Source organism: Falco punctatus (assembly GCF_963210335.1).
Source record: "Falco punctatus genome assembly, chromosome: 10".
In the NCBI taxonomy this organism is placed as follows: domain Eukaryota; kingdom Metazoa; phylum Chordata; class Aves; order Falconiformes; family Falconidae; genus Falco; species Falco punctatus.
In genome coordinates this window covers 35,181,032-35,206,798 of record NC_137590.1, presented here as the reverse complement: position 1 = coordinate 35,206,798, position 25,767 = coordinate 35,181,032, and the positions used below count along the sequence as shown (strand labels likewise).

General features: G+C 39.5%; 1 protein-coding gene across 4 annotated transcripts in view; it reads right to left on the bottom strand.

Moving 5' to 3' along the window:
* The window catches only part of AP2A2 (adaptor related protein complex 2 subunit alpha 2), a 46,192-nt gene that overhangs the window by 2,395 nt on the left and 18,030 nt on the right, over positions 1 to 25,767 (bottom strand). Inside the window, exons 3-19 of one of the 4 annotated variants that reach the window (XM_080405580.1) lie at positions 20,479 to 20,621; positions 19,656 to 19,849; positions 15,795 to 15,924; positions 14,658 to 14,759; positions 13,438 to 13,546; positions 12,785 to 12,935; positions 12,186 to 12,354; positions 10,930 to 11,067; positions 9,650 to 9,832; positions 8,504 to 8,601; positions 8,104 to 8,335; positions 7,040 to 7,213; positions 4,988 to 5,151; positions 3,226 to 3,303; positions 2,250 to 2,332; positions 1,384 to 1,473; positions 433 to 556 (exon numbers count right to left, since the gene is read on the bottom strand). In XM_080405580.1, the coding sequence (XP_080261706.1) occupies positions 433 to 556; positions 1,384 to 1,473; positions 2,250 to 2,332; positions 3,226 to 3,303; positions 4,988 to 5,151; positions 7,040 to 7,213; positions 8,104 to 8,335; positions 8,504 to 8,601; positions 9,650 to 9,832; positions 10,930 to 11,067; positions 12,186 to 12,354; positions 12,785 to 12,935; positions 13,438 to 13,546; positions 14,658 to 14,759; positions 15,795 to 15,924; positions 19,656 to 19,849; positions 20,479 to 20,621 (2,362 nt within the window). The remainder of the gene's footprint in view (positions 1 to 432; positions 557 to 1,383; positions 1,474 to 2,249; positions 2,333 to 3,225; positions 3,304 to 4,987; positions 5,152 to 7,039; positions 7,214 to 8,103; positions 8,336 to 8,503; positions 8,602 to 9,649; positions 9,833 to 10,929; positions 11,068 to 12,185; positions 12,355 to 12,784; positions 12,936 to 13,437; positions 13,547 to 14,657; positions 14,760 to 15,794; positions 15,925 to 19,655; positions 19,850 to 20,478; positions 20,622 to 25,767) is intronic. The other 3 variants (XM_080405581.1, XM_080405582.1, XM_080405583.1) reach the window with 3 other exon arrangements.

Sequence of the window (25,767 nt, the reverse complement as noted above, 5' to 3'; positions counted from 1 at the left end):
AGCCCAGAAATAAGGATTTCCTAAAGGCTGATGTTGAGTGGACATAACAAGATTCTATTTTTGGTGCCTGCATTTCCAGTCCAAGTTGTTTGCAGACGTGTTCTTGGTTTTGAGAAGGGACAGGTTACTGCGTATATTCCTGTCAAGATTTCTTAAACAAACAGGAAGACTGCTGTTTTATATAGATAGTGGAAAGAGAAGTTAGAGACATTTTATCAGTAGCTACTTCATTAGTTTTTTTTAACCACTTTGTTCCAAGTGGATTCCCTACCTCCTCTAGTAGCCTAAAGCTTAGTTAGATCCATTTTTCAAGTCAGTCATCTATCCAAGACAGCTTTACGTGTCCACATTCCACACTTCAGTCAGAGAACCAGGAAAAATTTAATATCTTTCATCTAAATAATTCACCAGCATTTGAATCCTGTCTTTTACCTGAATTGAATGTTCAGTATGGGAGCTTCCATAAAGTCTGACACACATTCGATGTTCACCACCTGCTGAACCTGTGCACCTCCATCCACCGTGGGGTCAACAGGTTTCGTCTGAAGATTCAGGCATAAGAAGTGGTTAAGGAAACTGATCGGGGAATTCGTAACTTTGAAAAAAAAGTAATAGCAAATCCTCCAATAAGCCACATGAGGAATTAGCATCATGAATATTCAGTAGCACACAGAGACTGAGTGGACAAAGCTCAATTCTTGTACAGCAAAGAAGTTGTAATGTTTTGGGGTCATTGCGCCCCACCCCCCTCCCCCATATGACACACCTAGAAACAACCACCCCTGCAATTCAAGTTATTTGGATATTCTTAAAAAAGGATGCCCTCAAAAATGTATGAAGGCACAGCCAGCCTTCACAGTAAACCACACTGGACCATCTCATTTTGATGTGAACATTACATCAAACACCACTGATTACACAGTCTCCAAGAAATCCTGGATTTGCAATACCAAGCATTAAGGACAAACTGTAAATAAAAGCCTATTTTAAAGTATTATAATCTTTGTGTACACGTATTCTACCACCTCCATCTCAAGTCTGATGTTATCTGCTAACGCAGCACTTGAAGGACACCACACCTATGGCTCTGCTACTTCATGACTGCAGAGAAACAGGAATTACATTATATATTTATTCAGCCTAATTTCTCCTTATTTTAACAGTAACATTTGTGTTTGCAACCAGAGCTTTCAGGAAAGAATCTTCCATCTCTGCTCAAGACTTATTCTTTCTACAAGAACTTTAGAGAGTTACCAGCAAATTTCTCATTTCTTCATGTTCAAGGACACCACACCTTGATCCAGCAGCTTTATTATAACTTTGTGCAGCATAAACCACAAAACCCAAATGAGAACAGACACATGCTACTGCATTTAAGGATATTTGACTGTAGGTCATCTGAGCAGATTACTGTTGGAGTAAAAGTCAAGAACTGTGTTGATGTCTTATTACCATAGAATATGAACATACGTCCTAGAAAGAATAAAAAAGCATCAGAATTTTTAGGTACGTCACATGTAATCATCTTTAACTACTTGTGCTTCAAGGATCTAATACATTGTCTTTCTACCTTTCTTTAAAACAGCTTTTAAAAACAAAACAATTTACACTGTTTATCCTACAAGGATATTCACAGTTCAAAATGAAGTAACAGATTAAAATAGACCATCAGACTTCTCCCACAGTAGCTGTAACACAGGCAGTTAAATAATTAGAGGAGGTCTTTCAGCTGCCAGAGAACACTACTTTTACTTAAAGCAGCTATTATGGTACCAAAAGCAATGCAGAAGGGGAGTAGCAAGCAATCCTAGTTGTGGCCCTTGTTCGATTCCCAGCTCTTTCCTACGCATTTTCAGTATATTGTGTCTATCATAACACATTAATGCACATCTGATATGTATTGTGTATCATTACAGTAAGCCATACTGTAAGACATGAAAATGGAGGAGGAGAATGGTCCTTTATAACCCTGGCTGTACCAGCCTTACAACTGGGCAGCAACAGCTGGGAGCTTACAGTGCCATTCAACGCTCCTATTTCATTGCAGCTAACACAGCAGCCAAAAAGTTTAAGGAACCAAGAACCCCCGAAGAAGCCAGGGAGACACAGACAGTGAAGAGCCTAAGACAGGTTAAGCCTGAAATCGCATTTCCCTCTTAAGCAGCTGAAAAGGCAGCCCCATCCACATAACATGCTGGCATCAGGGTTCATAACGCAGACAGGCAGCCACCTGACCTGAAAGATCTTACCCAGGTTCTGTCGAAATTCAGATTTCAATCCAATTTGTAGCAACTGGTTTTCAAATAAGACTCCATTATTTTTACACACAAACCTAGGGGAAGAGAGGGAAAACATGTTTTAATTGGAGTTGTATTAAGAAATATTTAGAACCACAAAATTCAGGGTTTATACAGAGGATGAAGATTGTGGTTAACCTAGAGTGCAGTCTGGGAGGCCTTTGCAGAGAACTGCAGAGTTAGAAAAGACAGTTTCACAACCAAAACCACCACTTGTAGGACACTAAAAGAACTGAAATTTTTATTTGATAGGATGTCTGAGAAACTATGAAGGAAGCAACAATATGCTATACACACACACACACTGCCTATAAAGGACCAGGCAACAGACTAGGATTTCTCTTATTCATATTCTTGAAAACTTCTGAAACTCATTAGGTTGGTGCAGAATTGAAAAGTTTGAAGCTTTGACTGTTTAAACCTGAAAGAAAAAATTCCCTTGTTTTATCCGTTCAGTACCACGTAAGTCAACTGAGAGCTGTATTCTTTTTTTCCATTTTGAGAGAGGAAGCCCATTTTGCAATAATTTCAGTCCTTTCTGTCACCCTTCACTTAAAAGTAGAAGAGGTGGTCAGCAAGTGTCAGCCTTTTGCATACAAGGCATTTAGAACATACTCCCAAATATCATTCCTTTTGACAATTTACTCTTATGTTTTCCTTTTATTTGTATATTTAGTTTTGCAACTACTCACAACTGGCCTTGCCTCATTTTAGAGCAGTGTGTGATAGCACTGACTTGTAAAAGCAACTCTAACCTGTGTATTCATGAGCTTGCCATAAAATCCAAATCATCTACAGGGCTGTTCTAGTCACAAGTCTGACAGTACTGGTCTAGTTTTGCTGGTATTAAGTTAACGCACAATATAGTTTTGCTTTATAACTATATTCTGGAAGTTGCCCAGCCTTGCAAGGTTTTAGTATTGCTTACTTGTGAAAAAGCTCATCAGCATCATGCACAGTATCAGCTGGTTCCTCAGAAACTACCTCAGATGAAGCCAGGTCAGGGCTAGTTCAGGCAGCACAAAGGAAGAAAGGCGGTAGCGACAGAGATAGCAGGAGTTAGTAAAGACAGCTTAGTGCTTAGTTCTTTCTTTTACCTCCTTCCTCAAAAACGGCACTGCTGAGTTTAATGCATGAAAAAATTTATTAGCTGCCCTAGCTCAGTACACCTAGAAAGGTTTTAGGCATTAGGCAATGTTTCCCCCCCCACTTCTCTCCCCCGCCCCACCCTGATTGTTAGGAACCAGCAATTCTTCCCAAACACGGCTGAAGGCGTTCATAAGTAGCTTTACCTTATACCTCTTTAGTAATCAAGTTCTTTTAGGTGTTTAGTTGTGACGGCAGAAAAGTTTCAGTTCAAAACCATAAATGCAGAGACATACCAACTACTACAAATGCACGCATTGAAGTGGAGGTCTCATCAACCTTAGTGGCACTACAGCTGCCCAATCGATTCTTAACAACAAGTATGTATTAAATAAAGGCACAGAGGATGACTTCAGTAAAAGATCAGAAACAAAAGTGACAACAGCACTAAAGAGAGGCAGAAAACTGTAAAAGGCAACTTCTCAGTATCATCAGAGAAGTATTTCATCATCTACAGACAGATCAAGGGTTGGACAACACCGTACTTTCTTCTGCAGAAAACGAAAACTTTTTAGGCAACTTGCTTATGAAGCTACTAGTTCTGGTTCTTTTTCTTCCTCTTTAAAAAAGATAAAGCTTGAACAAGCTTGTGTAGCTTCTTAAAAGTCTTGGTATTGTGTATCATGATTAAACATCGCTTATTGCCTTCTAACAGAAACAGAGGATCAAGTCTTAATCATTGCAAATCTGCAACAATTGCCTAGCATTTTGATGAAAGTCTCAACGATCCAGGAAGCTTACATTCACCACTTACATCTTTTATACTAAAATGCATTGCAAATTTGTCACGCCATCATCCAAAACTTGGTCCTTGACAATAGTAACACATTCTTTGGCCAGTAAGATGATAGATTTTTTTTTAAAGGCATTCTGTGATCTCATACTATTTTGAAAATTTTAGCCAAATAAAATTTTAGTGTAGCCACAGTGGCACTGAATACTGATGGCCTTAACAACATACTACACCCACACTACACTTGGTAATGTAATTAGGAAGATATTTGTATCAAATCCCATTAAAAAAAAAAAGCAAGCACCTGTTGGGTTTTTCCCCCCCTTTTCACACCTGTGTGTCAGACACTTAAATAGTTCTGCTGGTGTATCTTGAAATTCTGAGAACCAGTATCCCTGGATATAATCCATCTCACTGTTCCAGTATCAGCTTGCCGTAAGTGGAGACACAAGAATACTTCATGGAAATAGGAATAAATGTGTTCATATTGGGCCAGATAACCCCTAAATTCAACATGTATTGAGATACACAAGAAGCTTTGTTTAACAAAGAAGCAAAACCAGCATGAAAACCAGGCAATACTGTGTGGTTAATATCCTCAGGTTGATTCCTACAGACTCAGTTTTTCCAGGAGCACGGGTATTCTATAAAGACAGCACATCCAGCACAGAGGTCAAGAATACCTCTCTTGCTGCATAGCTAGTACCCAGGAATGCATTCAATAAGCTGGAACAAAATCAAAAGTTATTGTATATCTCTTGTTTTAACAGATGATTTTTTCTTCAGATTCCTTACAGCATGACTTGATTACCTCGCAAAGTTGTCATCAGAACCAGGAGCAAGAGGTGCAACCGCAGAGGCTGAATCTGAAAATACATCCACCAGCAGGCTACCACTAGAGGACGGTGGGGGAGCCGAATTGGTGAGGGGGGCAGCACCCAGACCCAGCAGATCCGCAGACGGAGAAGGAGTAGACTAGGGAAGACAAGATGCTTTGGTGTTACACTACAGTAAAAGGAGAACAAAGCCATCTCTTCTGCACAGCCAGCTAAGCTATGGTGAAGTGCCTCTCCCCACCCCGCACAAAGCTTTGAATGGACATCGGAGGCTTCACGAATGCAATTACCACGTTGCATTTCAACTTAAGGTAATTTACAGATGTGGGTTTATTTCCTTTGAGGTGAGTTATGTTCATCTAACTATTAAATAAAAAACCCAACAAATTTCATCCACCTAGAATCTAATTTTGCAGAAGACAGATGACAATGTCCCCCCCCCCTTCTCCCCTCTTCATTTCAAGGGAAATGAAAATACTGCAAGGAGTAAATTTCAAATATGTTGCTTTTCTTTCATGAAGAATCCAGCAAGAAAAGCACTGGCTTTTACACAAACCTAAATTAAAACATCACCACATCTTTATAATTGATAATCAGTTTAGTCCTGCGTTTTTGAAGCTTGGCAAACCCTTAGAAACATAGTAAAACCTAACCAGCAAAAAAGCAGAGTCTGTCACTAGTTCAAGCTGCAAACAGTAAAGGTAGAGGCGAGACCTTGAATTTCTGCCCCCCACCCCCAAGAGAACAAATCAGGTAGCCAGAACACAGAATCATGCAATACAGGCCACATATACGTGCCCAAGTCACATGCAAGCACAAAGCAGACTTAAAAACAAAATGTTCACATATTAGACATCAGCAGCCTACAATATGCCAGATACAGTGAAGATGAGTCATGAGATGCATTCGGATTGAGCCTGAAATTGTAGGTTTTTTTAAGCCAACCCAAATTTATCATATACTCCAAATACTGAATTTGATGCAGTCTAACAAAAAATTCCCTGGCGAAAAAACTTTCAGAAGCCAATCAGTAAGTACTACTGAAAACAGTTAGAACTCCAGTTTGGAACATATTGTTGGCATCTAAGCCAGGGTCACACCAAAGCCACTAATGAAGGTAATGTAACAGAGCTTCTTACATGGCTGCAACCCGTAAGGTGAAGCTCATAAAGCGTAACGCAGTTTTAACTGCCAGTCACCTCAGTCAGTCTGGCATGCAAAGAAAATCTGGCAGCTTTTCTGCTGGTAAGGTATTTCTGTCCATTCAAAGATGTTGCACTTGGAACATCTACTCTTACATGCTGCAATGACTAAGAGTTCGAGGATTATGCTTTAACAAACTGGGCAGGGAACGTGCTACAACATTTCCTCCTCTTCCATAATCTACTACTACATCTCAAATGTAATTACAAGTTACATTAGTCATTAAAACCAGAAACAAGGATTACATTATGGGAACAATTCATACTAGCAGCTGTAACTCACGATAAAATGAGAAGTTTCAGCTCAGAAGAAACAAGACACTGACCTTGTCTACAATAATTGAACTCAAACAGTACCATCAAATAAACAGTAACAAAATTAACAAGATGTCCTTAAATCAGTAAGTGTTGTCCAATTCTAGTAAAAACAGTAACAACCTGAAACAAGATGCAAAATATCTACCATGTTAGACAAAGCAGAACAGCTGATACTTCGAAATTCAAGTTACTCCTTTTATGTATGTTAATTTTATCATCTCACCTTCACTGAAATTTCACCAGCAAGGAAATTCCCATTTCTAAGTTTACAGCAATATTTTTAAAAAGCATCAATATTAACAGAATTTTTTTAGGCTGCACTTTGTCCCCATTTACATAAGCTTTCCAAAGCAAAATAGCATCCAAGCATACAGCGGGGGTATAAACACCCGCTGTTTTAAATTGGAGATTAGAAACTTTACATCCCTAAAAAGCCACTTTAAGGAAACCATTCTTCTCTCATTTGCACGTCTTCTAAATTAGTGAAATAACAGCTTTTAAACTCACAACAGCACTGGCATTGACAGAGGCAGGTTCAGCACTTCCATTCATATCAGAGCTCCTCTCCTTTTTGATCTCTTCCAAGTCAGTAACTGTGCCTGGGCCTTTCTTCTTCTTGAGTTTAGCCAAAATAGAAGATTCCCTCTCTGGAAAGGGAGGCATTTCTTCCAGCACTGTGGCCTTATCACAGGAAAAAGTGTATTAGTTAAACTTACAAGAGAAGTCAAACCAGCTTCTGAGTCTTCAACAAGATACTCATTTTCTGTGAGAGTAGTAACTTCCGCTCTTGCCTCTATAAGGGTGTATGCAGTTTATTGCAGTGATAGATGGACTGCTTGCTTTTTTTTAAAAAAAAAAAACACACCACAATTTAAAGCTTTCTGAAATCCTCTCAAAACAGTTGTTTAAAAGAACAGAGGCATATAGGTTCTCTGGTATCATACTACGAAATAAAATAGATAAGTGAGAATTAAATCAGCAGACAATGGTCCTTGACTCAAGCAGGCCTAGACTGAAGCCACAGAAGATTACACCAGATCTAGTCTGACCTACACATTTATTAGCTCTTAAGACTGAGTGTGCCATGCTCTGGCCAGACCCAAGAGCATCAGGTTAACACACTGAACTTCTAGAGGGGAAAAAAAAAAAAAAATATATATATATAATATATATATATTACTAGTCTCAGCACAATTCCAAGTTCCCTGCCCACCATCAAGTCAGCCCTCGAAACAAATCACTAGCCTTTTGGTATATGTATATGTATATATGTACATGTATATGTATACTGTAGCACCCTGCACTACACCAGGTGTCACTGGCTTCCCAACTCTGGATTAGCATGCTTTAACGGTTATTTGTCCCACTAGAGCAGTAACAACTTTCATTTTAGCTCTATATTAAAGATGACTGCAGATTAATTAAATGGACTAAAAGAATCAGCACCCACATTGTGGATCTTTAATCCTGCATTAAGATTTCTGAGCCATCAGGTAAGGTTTAGTGGATTTTACTTTTTGACAGAAGACATAACTAAAGAGTTCTGCATAATAAATAATCTTTATACCTACCAATATATCAGTACTGGCAATAGTACTGAGCCTCAAATACTCAACAGCTCTCTGCTGCAGCTCAACATCAGCATTCTTTAGCTGACTGTCACTGCGCAATACATCTTGAATTGTAGTTTTGATTTCTGGAAACAGGTTCACAAACTTGATGTAGGTAGACAGAAGCAGAGCTCGGGTAGGAACACTACACAGATGAAACTTGGAATGTAGCAAGTTGAACTGGATGAGAGGACTTAAATGGGAAGAAAAATAGTTTGTTCAGTTCTTGTAGACATGGTAACTCTTAGTGCATTACTAGCAAGAGCCTAATTATTTGTTAACTGGCCTTTAGGAATATTAAATAGACAGTAGATTCTTTACACAAAGCATTACTACTTCAGTATTTTAGAAGGTGTTTTACCTTGATCTTGGATCACCTGCTATCAGATTTCCAAATTCTCCCAAGATGTAGCCACCTACTTTTACAAGATTCTCATGGCAAGCTGGAGCTTGAAGGGCCTGTAAGAACACATTAACAGTCTGTAACGTATCAAATTTGATACATTACATCTGTAATGTATCAAAAGTGATCTCTGTCACTTCCATGTCCAGTTTCCTAGTCTACCTTCCTGTAAGAGCAGGACCATCAGTCTAAGTACTACAGAGAGCATGCTTACGAAAGAGGCATAATAGGTGGTATGACTTGATAGAAGAATCTTTAACGTAAGTATTACTTGCTTAAGAGCACTCTTAGGTGCATCTGGCAGCACTGTTGAATTTTGAGGACAGATAACAGGTGCTTAGGTTTCCTTTTACATCTTTAGAAGTGTCGGAAGGATGTTAATATACTCTGTTTAAACCTTGCAAGAATGTGTTGAAGTTGTCCAAAATAAAAATACTCTTTATTGAGTATGAAGAAACACATAGCAAGGATGAGTTCTGGAAGTCAGCTTAAATGTTCAAGGAAGGAAGTAAAAAAAAGTGGAAAGCCCATATGAAGAATCCAAACAGAGTCAAAGCAACAAAGCCGGACATTTGAAAGTGTTTTCCTTCAATAGTTCAAATTCCATATTTATCAGATCCTGAAAAGAAGGAATGGATATGCGCTTCCCAGAGGATCATCAAGTTATTTTGACTGTTGTGTATTCCTGCATGCAGAAAACTCAAACAAAAAGCACACTCCCCTGTAAAAAGTTTTTTTATGACATTTCAGTAGTTTTCCAGGTGATGTTATTTCCTTACTAAGCCATTCATTCAATGCCATCCACAAAAGTAATGAAAAATTCAGCATAACCCACCCTGCCCTCCCCTACCCTACCCAGAACAGTACCAGGCATATTTTACATTGCTTCAGCCAGAGAAGCTTCTCATCAGCTTAACACAGTTTCTGGCTCTGAAAAATCTATGCTACTAGATTTACAGAAAGCTTCAGCAGTGTTCTGTTGAAATATTCAGGATTGTATTTTTAGTCCTCCCTAGCATGGGGAAGTGCACACACCTGTTAGATCACATGGTGTTTACTCAATTCTTATGCCACTTTGAAAGTTAATTGAAAAGTCATTCTCACCTCAAAAACAGTCTTTGCTGCATACCCTTGAACATCATCCCTGTTGATAACAATCTGAATAACTCTGTACCACACTTCTTCACTGACATAGTCACCAGCAATGCGAATCAGATTCAAGATCGTATCCACATACCAGGTATAATCCACTGCATACTTCTCAGCTAGAATTGCAACTTTCAGAACCTGAACACATAAGAAAATAAAGAAGGTTGACTAGCTTCTACCATGAGTTGTGTATTAAGATTCACTTAATACACTTCAAGTGAATACACCTAGTGATACCCCATGGTAGCCCAGAAGCCTCAGTTTCAGATACATCAGCTTGCTCACTTGCTCCTGCAGCTAGAAGACAAACATTGAAATTCTGTGCCAGAACGCGCCAGTTGCCAGGTACGTAATGCTTTCCCCGTAATTCAATCAAATATTGTATCTGTCACTTTTCAACTGTGTACCTACGCAATCACGAGCAATTTATTAAACTGGTTTTGTTTGCTATAAAGACACCATCAAAACCATCACACCACAACAGAAGCAAGCAGGAAACTGGAGACATCTAAAAAACAAAAAAGTGGGAACTCAAACTAGCAGAGACAGACCAGACTCACCAAAATATAGCTGACTTTTCCAGGTCATACTAAGATTCCTATATCCTCAAGCAAACAATCAGCATAGGAAGAGACCTCCACATCATTTGTTATCAGTTGCATTTATACTGACCTGTTCTTTTAGAAGTAGTGAATTTAATTTACATTATCTGCCAAGTCAGGGTAGACTGCCCACAGCAACAAGACAGTGCAACAGGTAAGTCAGCTAACACAGTATTAACATTAACTTCTCTGAGCAAAAGACTTTAGCACTTAACTAAGCGAAGTAATTTCCATAAGTACAGGTTTTAGCTACCATTCTAGGAAGGTCATTACGAGTATTTCAGCTTATGCACTCTTTTCCTGCTGGAAGATGGAGATAGAGATCACGCCTCTCTTAGCTGACGAGGTGTTGGTTTAGGGAGTCCTTAGAGAACATTCTCACAGCATACACAGTATGAAGTTCTACCTACAAATAATTACTTATCTTACTAACTTCTGATGCTTCTAGTTTAACCCAAATGAAGAACATTCTTCGCTATTAGACTACAAACTTAGGTCTTAGGTTACTTTTTTTTTTAAAAAAAAAGAACCATGAAAAAAAGATTGTTACAGACTATGCAGCATCCCGATTGATAAATGACGTATACGATGCCAAAGCCAGCTATGAAAAAATTAAGGAAAGAAATTTCTCACAATTTCTTCTCTAATGGAATAATCAGCAGTCTCCAAGTAATTGAGCATTTCAGCCACAATCTGTTGGGCATTGCTTCGGTCACACATTGCGTACAGGAGATCTACAGCTCTTTGTCGTACACTTACATCTCTTTCAGTCTGCAAAAGGACACACAGCAAAAAGTCAAGATGATTTCACCTTCATTTGGAAAGCACATGCAATTTACTGAAGAGATCAAACACTGTAATCTATAATCAAATTTAAAACAAATGCATTTTCATCTTTCAGATGCAGAATGAACTTGGGTATTTCCTTCACAAAAGCTATGAGTTTCTCATGTTACTCTCACTTTCACCTAGAAAAAAAGTCACTGGAGAGTCAAGCAGCTTCCTGCCTTTAGATATTATTACAAAAATTCAAGTCATCAGGTTTTGTTCCTGTAGCATAATATTCAAATCCGTGCAAGTGCTGAAAGAATGGAGAAGTTTCTACAGAATACTCCACTACTACCCTACATGAATGAGTTTGTGGTCTGCTGTGCACTGGGTAACTGGTACTACTGGCCACAAAAACACTAATAACTGGCTGACATTGTCAAGTTGTCACCAGGCCAGTGAACGATTTAGTTACCTGCAGGTTTAGTGTTGGGCTTGCCTTGTATCAACAGAAGCCCAGCTAGAACAGGTACATACTTGAAGGTTAGACACATGTATTAATATGCTACAGCATGAGCTTGGAAGAAAAAAGTACATGTAAACACTGAAGCGTGCAAGTAAATTTACATGCAAATCAGTCTTCCTCTTTTGACTCCTTTTTCACATGAAGATGGCCTGGGCATGTGTCTTTCTGGTTTCCCGACTGTCTGATTCTGCAGCGGAAATTAATCTGCTCCACTGCCCCTCATCAGCTACTGCAGTAGGAGTAGTGTCTGACACCAGCAAGACAGTAGCAAAACAAAATCTTCCCAGCATAAAGAGTTATCCACCTTCAGCCTGCAGCTTGAGGAGTTACCACAGCATCACAGGGGCCACAGCTGCAAGTGTCAGATTTACTAGTAAGCTGCAGAAAAACTGAAGCTGACCTATATTGTTGCCAATACAGCAAGATTTTGCAGGATTAAAGAAAAAACCTAAAGCAGACTCCTGAGAATACCTCATTCGGTCTCAAAGTATCATTAGCTTAATTAGGGATAGGGGGCTTAGGGCAGTGGGGGAGAGGGCATTGAGGCAGGGGAGAAGACAACACTCAAAACAGAATTGCACACTTAAATATTTACCTTCAATGCATTGATAACTGTTTCTATGTGTGTTTTCACAGCCTCATGTGAGAATTCAGAGCTGGCAAGCGTGCACATGCTTTCCAGTGCTAGGTAACGCAAATTAGTTTCTCGGTGCTGCAAGAACTGACCTAGCTGGTTACAGGCACGGACTAGTAGATTTGGCTCACTGCACAGAACAGGAGAGAAAGTGAAAGGGTTAAAAGCAACAGGTTTGAGAATACCCAATATAGAATACTATTTCTGCAGTGGAAATTTCTTAAAATGTCTCAGTGTCTGCCAGAACGCCTCACTGGTGAAATGAAAATTCAAATACTATGAGCAAATAATGTCAGTTGGACTAGAGTGGTAGGGTCAATACAAAATACCAAAAACACCTAGAAGCAAGAAACAAAGCAATAAAAAAAAGTATGCTGACAGCACCACAGTTCATTAATACTGTTCAATTTCATTGCTGTGGTTGCGTCCCAGTCTAGCAAGCAACTTCATATTCTGTTCTCCTCCCCTTCCCTCCCAGTAAAATTCCATTTAGTGTTCAAGACAAAGCCACAGCTTTTCACTTAAACATTCCTCTCAATAGAGGTGTTCTCACAGCTCACCTGTCATGATGTATAATTAAGCTTATTGCCTCAAACAGCACGGCATTCTTTGCATTTGAGTGTTGTACTTTTTTTGACTTTGGTGGCTCCTGTGCTTTGTTAAGAATAGTTTCCAGGCATTCTGTTAGACGACCACGTACCGCAGGGTCTTCTGGAGAAGAACAAGCCGTTGGACAACTTCGCTTTGCTCAATACCCTAATCACTACCTCAGGCCTTCCACCTTGCTAAATCTGAATAAACTGCAGTATTCTGATCCATCAAAAACAGCTCACCCTCCCGCAATATAAAGTTGGCAAAAGAATTCTAAGTCATAGTTCTATTGGGGTGAGAACAAAAGCCAAACGCGATCTACACCGTAATAAGTTTCAAGGCTTTAATACAGTTGATAACATTAAAGAACATTTAAAACTGTAGTTGCAATTGGTTTGTAAGATGCATACCAGTTTGACACCTTGCTCTAAGCTACGTGGCCTTTTGAATTACACTGTGTTTAATTTTAACAAGCTGAAACACTCAGGAGTACAGACGTCAATATCCTTGTCTTAGGACAGTGTGTGTGCACTCCAAGTTAAGGTAACAGCACAGCACAGTAGCTCTTGGGAGACAGCATACCGAGTAAGAGAAACGGCCACTGTTGTGATTTGTGCATTACCTGGAGGCGGATAGCACTGTAACAGCCTCAGGAGCTTCACAGATAACCAAGGAGCAGGAACAAAGTAGTATGTGTAGTCCTGAAGATCTGTTGATGCAGAAGTCACAATCTGTAAAATAAGCAGACAGCATGATGTCAACTACTGGACTTACGTGATGCACAATGACGAGGGGGACCCAAAGAACACAGCAGGTCACCTTTGACAGAAGCTTACAAGACTATGTCACAAAACTACTCTTTAATTTGGTAGATTAATTAGGTGCAAGTTGTCATATTATATCATCAGGGTCCTTACTAACAGAAATTCATTTTCACAGATACAGTAGTCTAAGTTTACTTTGCTCAAATAAATGCTAATTCTTGCTGCTCCATTACAGTACAGCTGTGCCCTTCTCTCAGTACTCTCTTGCTTTTAAATATTAGACAAATCTTCACATTTGAAAAGAAATCAAATTTCTCTGGACTACAAGTAACCTTACGTGTAACACCACATAAATCTGGGTCTAAATTACATTTGTTAAGTAGTATCCTTCCATGTCTTGCATACCTTCCAAAAGACAAAACAAAACCCAACAAAAACAAACAGAAAAGTAGCCTAAGGTTTCCAGCACACAATGCTAACTTACAGAAACTTCTTGCCACTCCTTGCTGCACCCCCTGCCCCTGCTTAACCGCTACACCCATTTACAGGGTATGAAATACTGATGATTATTAACCTAGCAGCAGCTCAAAAGGGGGATCAGGAAGACAACAGATCTTGTAAGAAGCTTTGATATAGTTAAAAAGTATGGGCTGTATTTTTGAGCGTTCTGTGCAGAAGTTTGCAGAATCAGTCTTTGATCCAGCTACTCTTTGCAGTTATAGTAACATAAAACAAGGATTAAACACTCAACTGCATCACGAAGATTCTTTCAAACAGAGTTGCTAAGTAGAAAGAGAAAGACACCTTTTTGATGCATAGACTTGGAACCATAGCAAAGATTACAAAAAGAGAGCCTGGGCAAGACAATGCAGTTGTCTGTCCTGGTAAGCAGCAAGTGTTAAAAGAGGTTAGTTGAACAAGCTATACAGTCAAACTGAACCACCTTTGCTTTTAATGGTACACTAAACTAATCTGACCTAGAAAGCTGAATAAATAAGCAACAGTAAGCAAACCTGACCTAGAAAGCTGTGTAAGTTAAGCAACAGTGAAGTATTATCAGGGTTATCATCAGACTCACTCTGCTTAATCTAGACACTGCCAAGGAGACTGAAGTTTTAAACTCTTCTGGGTTCTTCTGTGCCAAAGTGGTGATCAGACTTGTAGCTGCAGTAACCACACCCTAGAAAACAACAAAGCAACACAATCAATTTTGTAACAGCCTAAGATGCTGCCAATTAACACCCTTCACTTCAATTTTGTTGTATATTTAAAAAAACCTTAAGTTTATCCCCATGACAAAGCCCCACGTTAAAAAGCCCTTTATTTGGCTAGCAGCTAGACCAATTAGACATCTTCAAAATACAACAGGATTTTCAACAACATAATACTGCTACAGCTGCAGAGCATTTCATGCTATTTTTGTATAGCTTTGCTTCGTACTTGTACGGTACATCTAAAATAAGAGAGCTAATATTAAAATAAAGTCTGGATGCAAATTGCCTTATTACACAAGAGAAGCATAAGCAGAAGAAAGAAGATGCAGCAGATCATCCAGGAAAGGGTTCTGACAACCCAACATGAAGAAAGTGCTTTGCATAACACAAACATATTACTGCAGACTAAAGCATTCTTTATTACTGCTGAAGCACAGGTCTTAATAGCCTTACTTTCATAAAGTAAGTATTACAGGAAGAAAAGTAGAGCCTTTTATCAAGACCAATAGGTTTTTCTGAACTAGCAAGGTAAGAATGACAATGTGGACACCACAGAACAAGGAAGTCCAAGCACTGACAAACCACGCCTTGCATTTTTAGTGCAGGTCTGATGTTAAAATGCCTAGGAAAATGAGTACGACACCTATGCCATATGACTTAGGATCAATAAGGCACAAGATTGAGAGGAACTTTTTATAAGGGCACATAGCAACAGAACATGGGGTAATAGTTTTAAGCTGAAAGATAATAGATTTAGGTATTAGGAAGATATTCTTTATTGAGGGTGGTGAAACACTGGAACAGGTTCGCCCAGAGAAGCTGTGGATGCCCCATCCCTAGAAGTATTCAAGACCAGGTTTTGTTTCCCAAAGCTTGAAGAAAACAGCAACCCACTTGCTTGAAAGACTCAAGAAGAAATAAATCAATAGCATATTTAACAGCAGAAGCTGCATCATTCTCCATACAGAGTAGGCCCAAGAAACATAATGAAGCCGATTTACCAAGTGCTGATCATTAAGCAGATGCACCACTCTAGATGTCCAGTCTCCCATGGGGACAAGGTCAGGCGAAGTTCTGTACAAACGCAGCAAGCATAACGCAGCACTCTGCTTCACACTGTCCATAGTATCTCTGCAAGACATAAATATGGACTTAAAAATACAGTGATTAAGTCACAGCAATCCTTGCAGGCCAGCATTACGCTAGTCTGCACTGACTCAGCATCCCTAGCCAGGCAGCATCTTTTCAAGAGAAGTTGTAACAGCAGTTCACTAATTCTTCCTATGTTACAGTATTTGCTGTTCTTAATTTTGTCCAGTAAGCTTAACCAATCAAGTTTTCAACCATTACATATGCCGAGTAGCCTCTATTATGATTCTCTGCAACTCAGAATGACATTTCACAATCTTCAAATCAGAATTTAAAGTTCACCATTAGACAAGCACAAGCTCATCTAATCAAAAGAACAAGCCTGACTCGAACAGCTAAGGTACACTACTATGCTTTTAACAAAAGCTGGATCTCCTGATAGGTCCTGCATATTAAATACAAATCATTAACTATTCAACAGTGTCAGTACCTACAGCTACCATGCAAGTTGGCTAGCTATCACCAAGCATGCAACCCACAAATCTCTTCACCTTGCCATCCATGCTGCTGGCACAGAAACGGAATATTTTAAGATCAGCATGCTACTATTCTAGTTCACTGAACTCCCTTTCATAAAGCAGTCAACGAAGCATTTTGTGTATTGCACAAACAACAGCCAAAAAGTGTACAGAGCATTAGCAGTCACAGTTTTAAGAGGCAGTTTATATGTGCAATCTTGCTTAAATGTTCAGCAACCTCCACATACTCAGCAGAAATTAAGTCCACCCATTCTTTACGAATTTACCAATTTTCCATAGATCAATTTGTACCTTGGTTAAAAAAAAGATGCACCAAGAAACCCAAAAACCTATTCCTCCCCTCCAATTTATAATTCAAGCCAAAGGAGCTACACTGAAGTTGCAAGTTTAATTGACAGCGCTCATTCTGCACAGGTCACTTACGTTGTACATAGACATATATATATATAAAAGTGTGTGTACATTCTTTTAAAAATGCAAGAGGAATCATGCCCTGAAGACTGATCTTGGAATATAAACAACACTCAAAAGTTCAAACAAGTCTGGACTAAAGGTGCTGTGCTCTATCTGTATTGATCACCCCAAGTGAAATTTATGAAACTTTTTTAAGGTTATCTCATTAGAACCCACAACTCATCAGCGTTGTCTCCACTATGCCACATGGAGAACAGCACCTGGCAAGGGCACTGCAGGACAGGACAGCAACAAGCCAGACAGGGGGCCCAGAATGTGCCATCCCTAAACATGCACCTTTACATAGGGAATTCCATGTCTGAGAAAGGTGGAGGTACACGATAGATTCTCCCCATTTCCTCCACTAGACCAGACCCATACTGAGCATCATATGCCAGCTGCTTATGATTCTTTCTGGCCCATACTACATTGCAGCTCCGCAAAATAGTAACAGTATTCAAGCGTGGCATTATAGAGACACTATTTCAAGGCACTCGGAAGTATTTCCTAAGACTCTTGCTACAACTATGTATCACGTTATATCCTTCCTCTTGTCACCAACTCAGACAGTGCACATAATACAGTCAAAATTAGTGTTGCATAAGCAAGCACATTTCCAACACTTGCAAGCTCCAGTGCTTGACATTTGGAGAATTAATACAGTTCTTGTGCAACATGTTGCTTTTTTAATATTAATGTAACACATTAGTTTTTTTATAAAACAAGATCCATGCATACTCGAAAAAAAACATTTCATATCCATAAGACAGTTTAAATGCACTTGGACATTTTAAGTTCCAAAATAAATTAGCCCTGCAATCACAAGTTTCATTTTAGATTTACTTAGTTCCAGACATTTGCCAGGTCTGTTTAGAGACTTCTAGCTATACAAAGGGAAAGTTAGAAAATTAGTAGTGACCATTTCTCAATTACAGGAATTGGTGTTTACATGGCTAGTAGAGGAAGCAAGAAAGTTCACATAGCAGAATATTCTCACATTCCTCATGAAGTCAGGACCATTTAAATAAGAACTTCAGTTTATAACAAAATTTGTAGCGTAGACCTATTTTGGTTCATTTATTTCTTCTTTTCATCAGGAGAGATAAGGGAAAGTAACACACATTTCAGGAGGGTTCACAGCCACAGAACTTCATCACAGCTGGATCCACAGAACAAAACCTGGATCACAACAAAGCTTTAAAATCCTATGCAAGATACCGACAGAGTCTTTGTTTCCATATTGTACCTGTACATGTATATAAGCGCCTCCATGCTCAGGCACATCAAAGTATCTGCAGTTACTGGAAATTGCCACTGTTGCGGTTTAACCCCATCTAGCAACTAAGCCCCATATGCTTGCTCACTGTCCCCAGGGTGGGATACGGGAGAGAATCAGAAGGGTAGAAGTGAGAAAACTTACGGGTTGAGATACAGTTTAATAGCAAAAGCTAAAGCCACGCACACAAGCAAAGCAATACAAGGAATTCATTCGCTCCTTCCCATTGGCAGGCAGGTGTTCAGCCATCTCCAGGAAAGCAGAGCTCCATCACACGTAACAGTTACATGGGAAGACAAAACTCCATCACTCCAAGCATCCCCTCCCCCAACTTTATATGCTTAGCATAGCTTCATAGCTGGTGGCCAGTTCAAAAGTGGTGTTCTCTCAGGGCTCAGTACTGGGACTAGATCAGTTTAGTACCTTTATCAATGACCTGGACAAGGGGATTGAATGCACCCTCAGTGCATTTGCAAAGGACCTGGGGGTGCTGGCTGACAGCTGGCTGAACATGGGCCAGCAGCATGCCCAGGTGGCCAAGGAGGCAGATAGCATCCTGGTTTCTACCCAAAATAGCGTGGCCAGCAGGACCAGGGCAGTGATTGTTCCTCTGTGCTCAGCACTGGTGAGGACACACCTCAAATCCTGTGTTCAGTTTTGGGCCCATCACCTCAAGAGCTGCGTAGAGGTGCTGGTGCGTGTCCAGAGAAGGGCAACAGAGCTGGAGCACAACTCCTGTGAGGAGCAGCTGAGGGAACTGGGGTTGTTTAGCCTGGAGAAAAGGAGGCTTGAGGGGACCTTACTGCTCTCTACAGCTACTTGAAAGGAGACCGTAGGCAGGTGGGGGTCAGTCTCTTCTTCTGTGTAAGAAGTGACAGGGCAAGAGGAGGCAGCCTCAAGTTGTGCCAGGGGAGGTGTAGATTGTATATTAGGCAAAATTTCTTCACTAAAAGGGCTGTCAAGCATCGGAACAGGCTGCCAGGAAAGCAGTGGAATGACCATCCCTGGTGATGTTTGAGGAATGCATAGATGTGGTGCTTAGGGACATGGTTTAGTGGTGGACTTGTTTGTCAAATCCAACTGTTAACCCACGACTATCTCAAAGGCCTTTTCCAACCTCAATGACTCTATGATCCCTTTGGACAGTTGGGGCCAGCTGTCCTGGCTGTGTCTTCTCCAAGCGTCTTATGCACCCCCAGCCTGCTTGCTGTTGGGGTGGTGTGAGAAGCAGAAAAGGCCTTCATTCTGTGCAAGCACTGCTCAGCAATAATGAAAACATATCTGCATTATCAACACTGTTTTCAGCACAGATCCAAAACACAGCCCCATACTTGCTACTACGAATAAAATTAACCCTATACCAGCTAAAACCAGCACACAGTCACTATTTGTACTGCAAGCCCAGGGCTGTATAGCTCCTAAGCATAGATTAAGCTGCTGCAATGGAACCAAGTAACTGAAAAGGCTTATTGGTGTTGTATTTGAAGGACACATGCCATACCTACCCAGCTACAAGTATTTTTGGAATTTCTCCAGCAAATGCTTCCGCCATCTCCCGGCTACCCACATTAGCAATACAATGCAGAGCAAGCCCCATGAAGGTGGGGTTGCGGCTGGCCAGATCATTCTTGATCGCATTGTTTATTAAACGAATCAGCTCACTGTTAGAGTTCACTAGTACGGAGATGAAGAGATATCCCTGTGATTCAGAAAAAGGAAAATGAAAATTGATTTTAGCTGACTTCTGTTAATGCCACAAGTCATTCCAAGACATATATTTCTCCTCCAATCCAAAACATATGGGCAGAAATAAATATTCAGATAGCAGAGAAGAGGTTATAAAGATTAAGTGAAATAAGCAAAAATGATTAAGTTTAGTGATACCCTAATTTACTAAGTGTTTCATCAATCTATTTCAGCATATACTCAAAAGATCATTTTAGATGAATGGGAGCAAATCAAGAATTCAGCTTATTCAAACACTACTAACTTACATGTGCCTGATAAACACAGCCTCACCTAGGAAGATTTAAAGAGATGTTCTGAAAATTAAGAGGTTACTTACCTTTTAATGCAAGACTCAAGGCAGTTTCTTAGCAAGAATAATAACTTCTACACAGAGTACACACTTTAGCTTTTACCATTAGTACAAGATTCCCTGTACACAAAGGTGTTTAAACTTCAGAATCACTATTGGATTCAAAATAAGGCTTTTAAGATGGGGGGATGGGGGCACACTGGAATGAAGCAGAGTCCTTTACAGACTACACAGCCAAGACAGGATATTAGAAAGAACAGCTTATCTTATATAGAGACAGAGTTACTCACAATTTGTTTCTCTGTGTATCTATTGGAACTGAGCAGGTTTACAGCCTCCATGTGACCAAAGTCAATGTCATGCCCCAGAAGAAAAATGAAAAGCAATTTGCAGACATATTTTTTCTTACTGTAACCATCCAGAGCCTTGTCACCTGGAAAGCAAAGAAACAAAGAACAATTAAGTCTATGTTGCTCCTATATCCCGTTCTCCCTCCTCCGCAGCTCCACTAAGGTACCTCATCATACCTTAACAGTAAGAAGATTTACAGTTGGACCTAGCAATTAAGATTGACACTTGATTCACTACATATCACCCTACAGTGGAGGGACAAACTGAGGGTTCAGCTATTGCAGTATCTGAATTCCACAGATTTTAAATGTGCTAATGATTAGCTTCTATTCACTCTACAGCAAGCAAAATACTAAATATACCCACTTATCCCCGATTTAAAGGGCTATAAGTCTCTAAATTTTGTGCTGAACACACGAAAGTTATCACAAACCATTATCAACAGATGTCAGACAAACAACTCCTCAGTTTTAGACAAAAAATATTCTCAGTCATAAAACAGGTAGCTTGTAGCTCTTCCTAATAGTTCGAGACAGGAAAATTCATCACACTGATTAAGTGATAGCTCATCTTTTTCAACAAGACATTCACATAGTACTAGTTTTAAATATTTCTCCAAGTGTGAAATTCATTTATAAGGGGAAAAAAAACCCAAATATTTTAGTGCTAATTCCACCCTAAAGGGCAATCATGAAATAATGCTGTCATCTAGTCCCTGAATTATCCTGCTATGTCCTTGAAGTATTTTCCTGCAAAGAGACAATACATATGCATTTATTAGAATTTGCTTTTCCTGCTTCTGCTAAGAGCAGCTGTATCTTCCATACACATGCCCTCTTGTTAAACCAATTACAAAATCTTTATCACAGTTAAAGGTCTTAACACACCTCCTGAAGTACACTACAGTAGAGAACTAGGTAGCAAGAAAATAAAAACAGCGAGTCTTTTTAGAATGATAAAGTGAAGAGATTCATATATTTTTTCAAGGCTTTGGGATGTAATGAGATTACCATGAAGTGTTTGTAAAATCAAAGTATTCGTAAGTGTTTCAGTTTTCCAAGAAAAATGCACCCTAAATAGATTTGGTATTATGTTGCAGTACTTCTGTATTGTAGAAACTTGTAAAAGCTACATGGGACAGTACAGCAGCTTACAGCTCATCAGCCAGACCACTTTTCCTGAAGGGCTACACATGAACATACACTCTCTGCTGAACATTCCTTCCCTATCCCAAATCAGGAGATAAAGGAGTGCCCACTAGATCAGGCAAGCCTGAATGCTAACAAGTTCAGTCAGGGTAGCAAAATTTTAATAGACACTGCTGCCTAAAAGGCTACATAAACTCCTCAGCTTCTGCGTTCTAAGCCCAGAATAACTAATCTGTCATACCAGTGTGTATTCCTTAGTGATGGGCAAGTTCAGCCAGAACAGCATTGCATAAAGTAAAGCTTAAATAACATATCCCTAACTCATTGCCCTCATGAAAAAAGCTCCAAGCTGCATTTTTTTAAAAAAACTTCAGATTTACGTAATAGGCAGCTAAATATATAATAAAGAATCCTAGTATAGAAGCATCTCCTACTTCCTTCTCATCCACTGGTGCAGAAGCAGGTTAGATTTCTCATGCCACGTATCTACAGCTCCCATAGATTTCATGCTACACTCGCTGACCACATGAAAGCAATGAAAACCTACCAGTATAAATTTAGCTTGTGACGGAATGAACACTACCATCAATGTGTGAAGCCATGTAATATTAGCGAACCAAGAGAAAGAATACTGGCACGCTTAAGTAGAAGATGATAAAAGGTTATGTCTACAGGCTGCAGCTATGCATTTTGGTAGGTTGGTTTCTATTTTTACTCTAGAAACTTATTTAGTTTTATTTCAGCTGAGAAGACAGATTTAAGCACACAACGGTTATGTTAATACAGAAAACGATACCTTAAAAAGTGTCTACAGATTCAGATTTGAACTGGCACAGACAGCTTATCACTTGCCAACAAAAAGCAGCTTTACCTTAAAGCTGTTTTTATGCTGCACAAAGAAAAATTGCCTTCAGGTCTATACCACAGAAGCCAACACAACATCACATTAATTGGATACATGAAACAGCATTACCAAATATACTCATGACAGTGAAATCCCACTACACTGGATCCTGTAAAGATTCTCTGACAACAGCTAGTTCTGCAGAATGCTGTCCAAAGATGTTTTCTTCACATCACATTTACAGTTTCCTGCCATAAGGCTATTTTCCTGCTGAATCAGCAAACAAATCCAGGGCAGTTTGCTTTACTAGAAGTCCGATTTAAAGAACCAGAGTGAAACATCCAGACTAAGAGGGAGAAATGGTTTTTTGTTTTGTTTTGAGGTGGAGTTTTTTTTTGTGTGTATGTGTTTCTTTGGTTTTGTTTGGTTTTTTTTCTTCTTTGGAAGCAATATGGCCAGAGGGAAAACTAGATATTCAGCCATGTCTGTCTATCTGCTGTGGCCTTCAAACTATGGCTTGAACAGCCAAGGAATAAACTCATCTGTACTTACAACAAGGGAAATGAGTACCATCTTCTTGGGAAAGTAGTATAATAGGAGGTATTTAAGAGCTGAAGCTTCCTGCCACCTCATCGTAGCAGGGAGATGCAGATCAAAGATGCCTGCCTTCCTTAAGGGAAGCAAGAGAAAAAAGCCACAGGAAAAGGTAGAGCAACAGCTTTAGTTTTTATGTATATTTCAGCTGCTTCGGAAAAGTTTCTGCAAGCTCTCAGGATTTGTTTTTCCAATTGCTCTTCTGCATGAGGTATGAAAGAGAAATAATCTGTGAATAAGCCAGGGGGGCTTTATACTGCTTTGTAAGAACACACCAACTCATGACAAGCCAGCTGTTTCCAGGTGACTGTACAAAGGAACAGGTAATGCTGAATACCACTACCACATACTATTAAGGTTCACAGAAGGGGAAACTAAATTAGCCGAATCCATCTTCCTCAGTGCTCCTCTAGTGGCAAACATCCACATAAGTGAGGACTTGCTGTGGTATTTAATAGCATTACTGTAATTAGTTGCTTCTCTCAGAGATACAGATACGCCTACAGGCATCAGAAAGTAGCCTTCACGTAAAAACATGACCATAAGTGAAAAAACTCTAACTAGTCTCCAAGACTCGAGCTCCTGGGAGTCCAAGAGATTGAACTGCAGCTGTCTGTTACTGTACGATCCATCAGCAATACACAAAGTCACAAGTATAAACCCTATTCTCTCACCTTCCCAAATGAATCTGGTGTTGACTTTGTGAGACCAGAAGGGAAGAGCGAGTACAGAACATTGTAACTCATTTAATGAGGAACATAAGCAGATGAAAGTATGTACACTCCAAACCACACTGATGTTCACAAAGTATAGCAGTTGGGGTTTTTCCCCCCCAACAAGTTTAGGACCCAGCTATTTAAAGCGTTACATCCTTCCAAGATAGCAGTACTTTAAGAGCTCAGATTAGCAAAGTCCTTGGATCTTGGGGTATTTGAAGCATTCCTGATAGAAGCTACGCCACACAATCAAGCTCAAAACACGCTGACGTTTCCTTAAAAAGCAGCTTCCTTCTCCATCATGTGCTATCAAAGAACAGTATTTTAAAATCAGACCTGAAACACTTTAAGACAAAAAATACAGTTCACTGGCTGCTTTCAAAAGCTTTTGGGCCTTGTTTGCAGAACTGCAGTCGATGTGAAGGTTCTCAGTAACAGGCAAGCCTATAAACTAAGGCAAGTAACAGTTCGTATAACTCTTCTTTAAAGCCTTATGATGTTCTGTTATTGCTGGGAACTATTTTTTTTTAAATTATATTTTATTAGCTGAGGTATTTGAAAGTAAGAGCATTGCAGTCAAAGCTCTCACTGTAGTTGTCAAACTCTAGCTGTGTTTTGAAGAAGTCTGATTCAGATTCTTACTGAAATTTCAAGTTTAAATACTCAATTCCTCTCCCCCCCACCTCCATGTAGCATTTACAAAGTTATAAAAGTTCTATTTTAAATGTTACTAACAAGTCTCATTGCTTAAGTATATACTAAAATAGCACAGCTTCCCCCAGCCTCAAGCAAACATCCAAACAAGAGCAGAAGGAAATTTCACATGTTCTGTTATCTTTATTGCAATACACAATCATTTCTTTTAACTCAGCTCATTTTAGAATGCTTTCGGGAACATTAGCAAGTACTGCAAATCAAGTCAGCAGAAACAGGAAGGATTCAGAACGCACGTCAGCAGGTTTTAAGCACACTGGGCATTTCAAGGGCTACTTGCTTTCCCTGGAAAGTTTATTAGTAATTTTTCTAAGCTGATCAGCAAATAGTACTATTATTAAGAAAGAATTACTGTTTTCACATTTCTGTGCATCACCGCTCTACCATTGCAACAGAGAAGTCTTGGTTTTCATTGCGCATAGATCTCTTTCACACAGCCTTCCAAAAAGGAAGAAATAAGGTAAAAAAGTGTTATGAGACCCTTTAGTTTCCAGGCAGCACCTTCCATTTCCAATTTGGATCATGAATTAAAAACCAGCACCTGCTTTTGAATCTAATTCAGTACACTTACAAGCCAGCCTGCTGCACAGTTACAGAGCCTGCTACCAACCAGAGAGGACGACAAGTCCTGCCCCCAAGTGAAAATCTCACAGAAGGCCTGACAAACCTAGTCTCACCAGCACTCAGAAGTTCAATTGCCATCTCAAAGACAATACAATCTTAGCTTTTAAAACTGCAGTAATGGCTTATGCAAAACAGAATGAGTAACACCCTTAAGTGTGTCTCTGATTCAGTGTGCATCCTTCCTAGGTTGTTGTTCATGCAGTTGACAGCAATCCATTGCTATACTGTATAAGAAAGTCTACAACTAGCTTAGAGGCCAAGAAAAATGAAGTTGCTTTTTACAAATGTATTTATACTTCCAAGACAAATTTCTTTCAGTAAGAGTGACAGTCCAAGCCTTCTAAATGACAAGCCAAATATTTGTGGCAGATAAATACTAGCTTATGGATTTGTATGGGTTACCACACTACTACCACCAGAACAGTTTTACTAGAGTAGCCCTACAACTCTGGTGGTATTTGAAGCCTGGTTTTACTTCCAACAATACACTTTGTCAGTGAAGACACTTTATTACTGTATGATTGCCTTCATACATCTCTCAGATGACCAGAGGACACTGTGACTAATCAGACCCACCTTAAATACAAA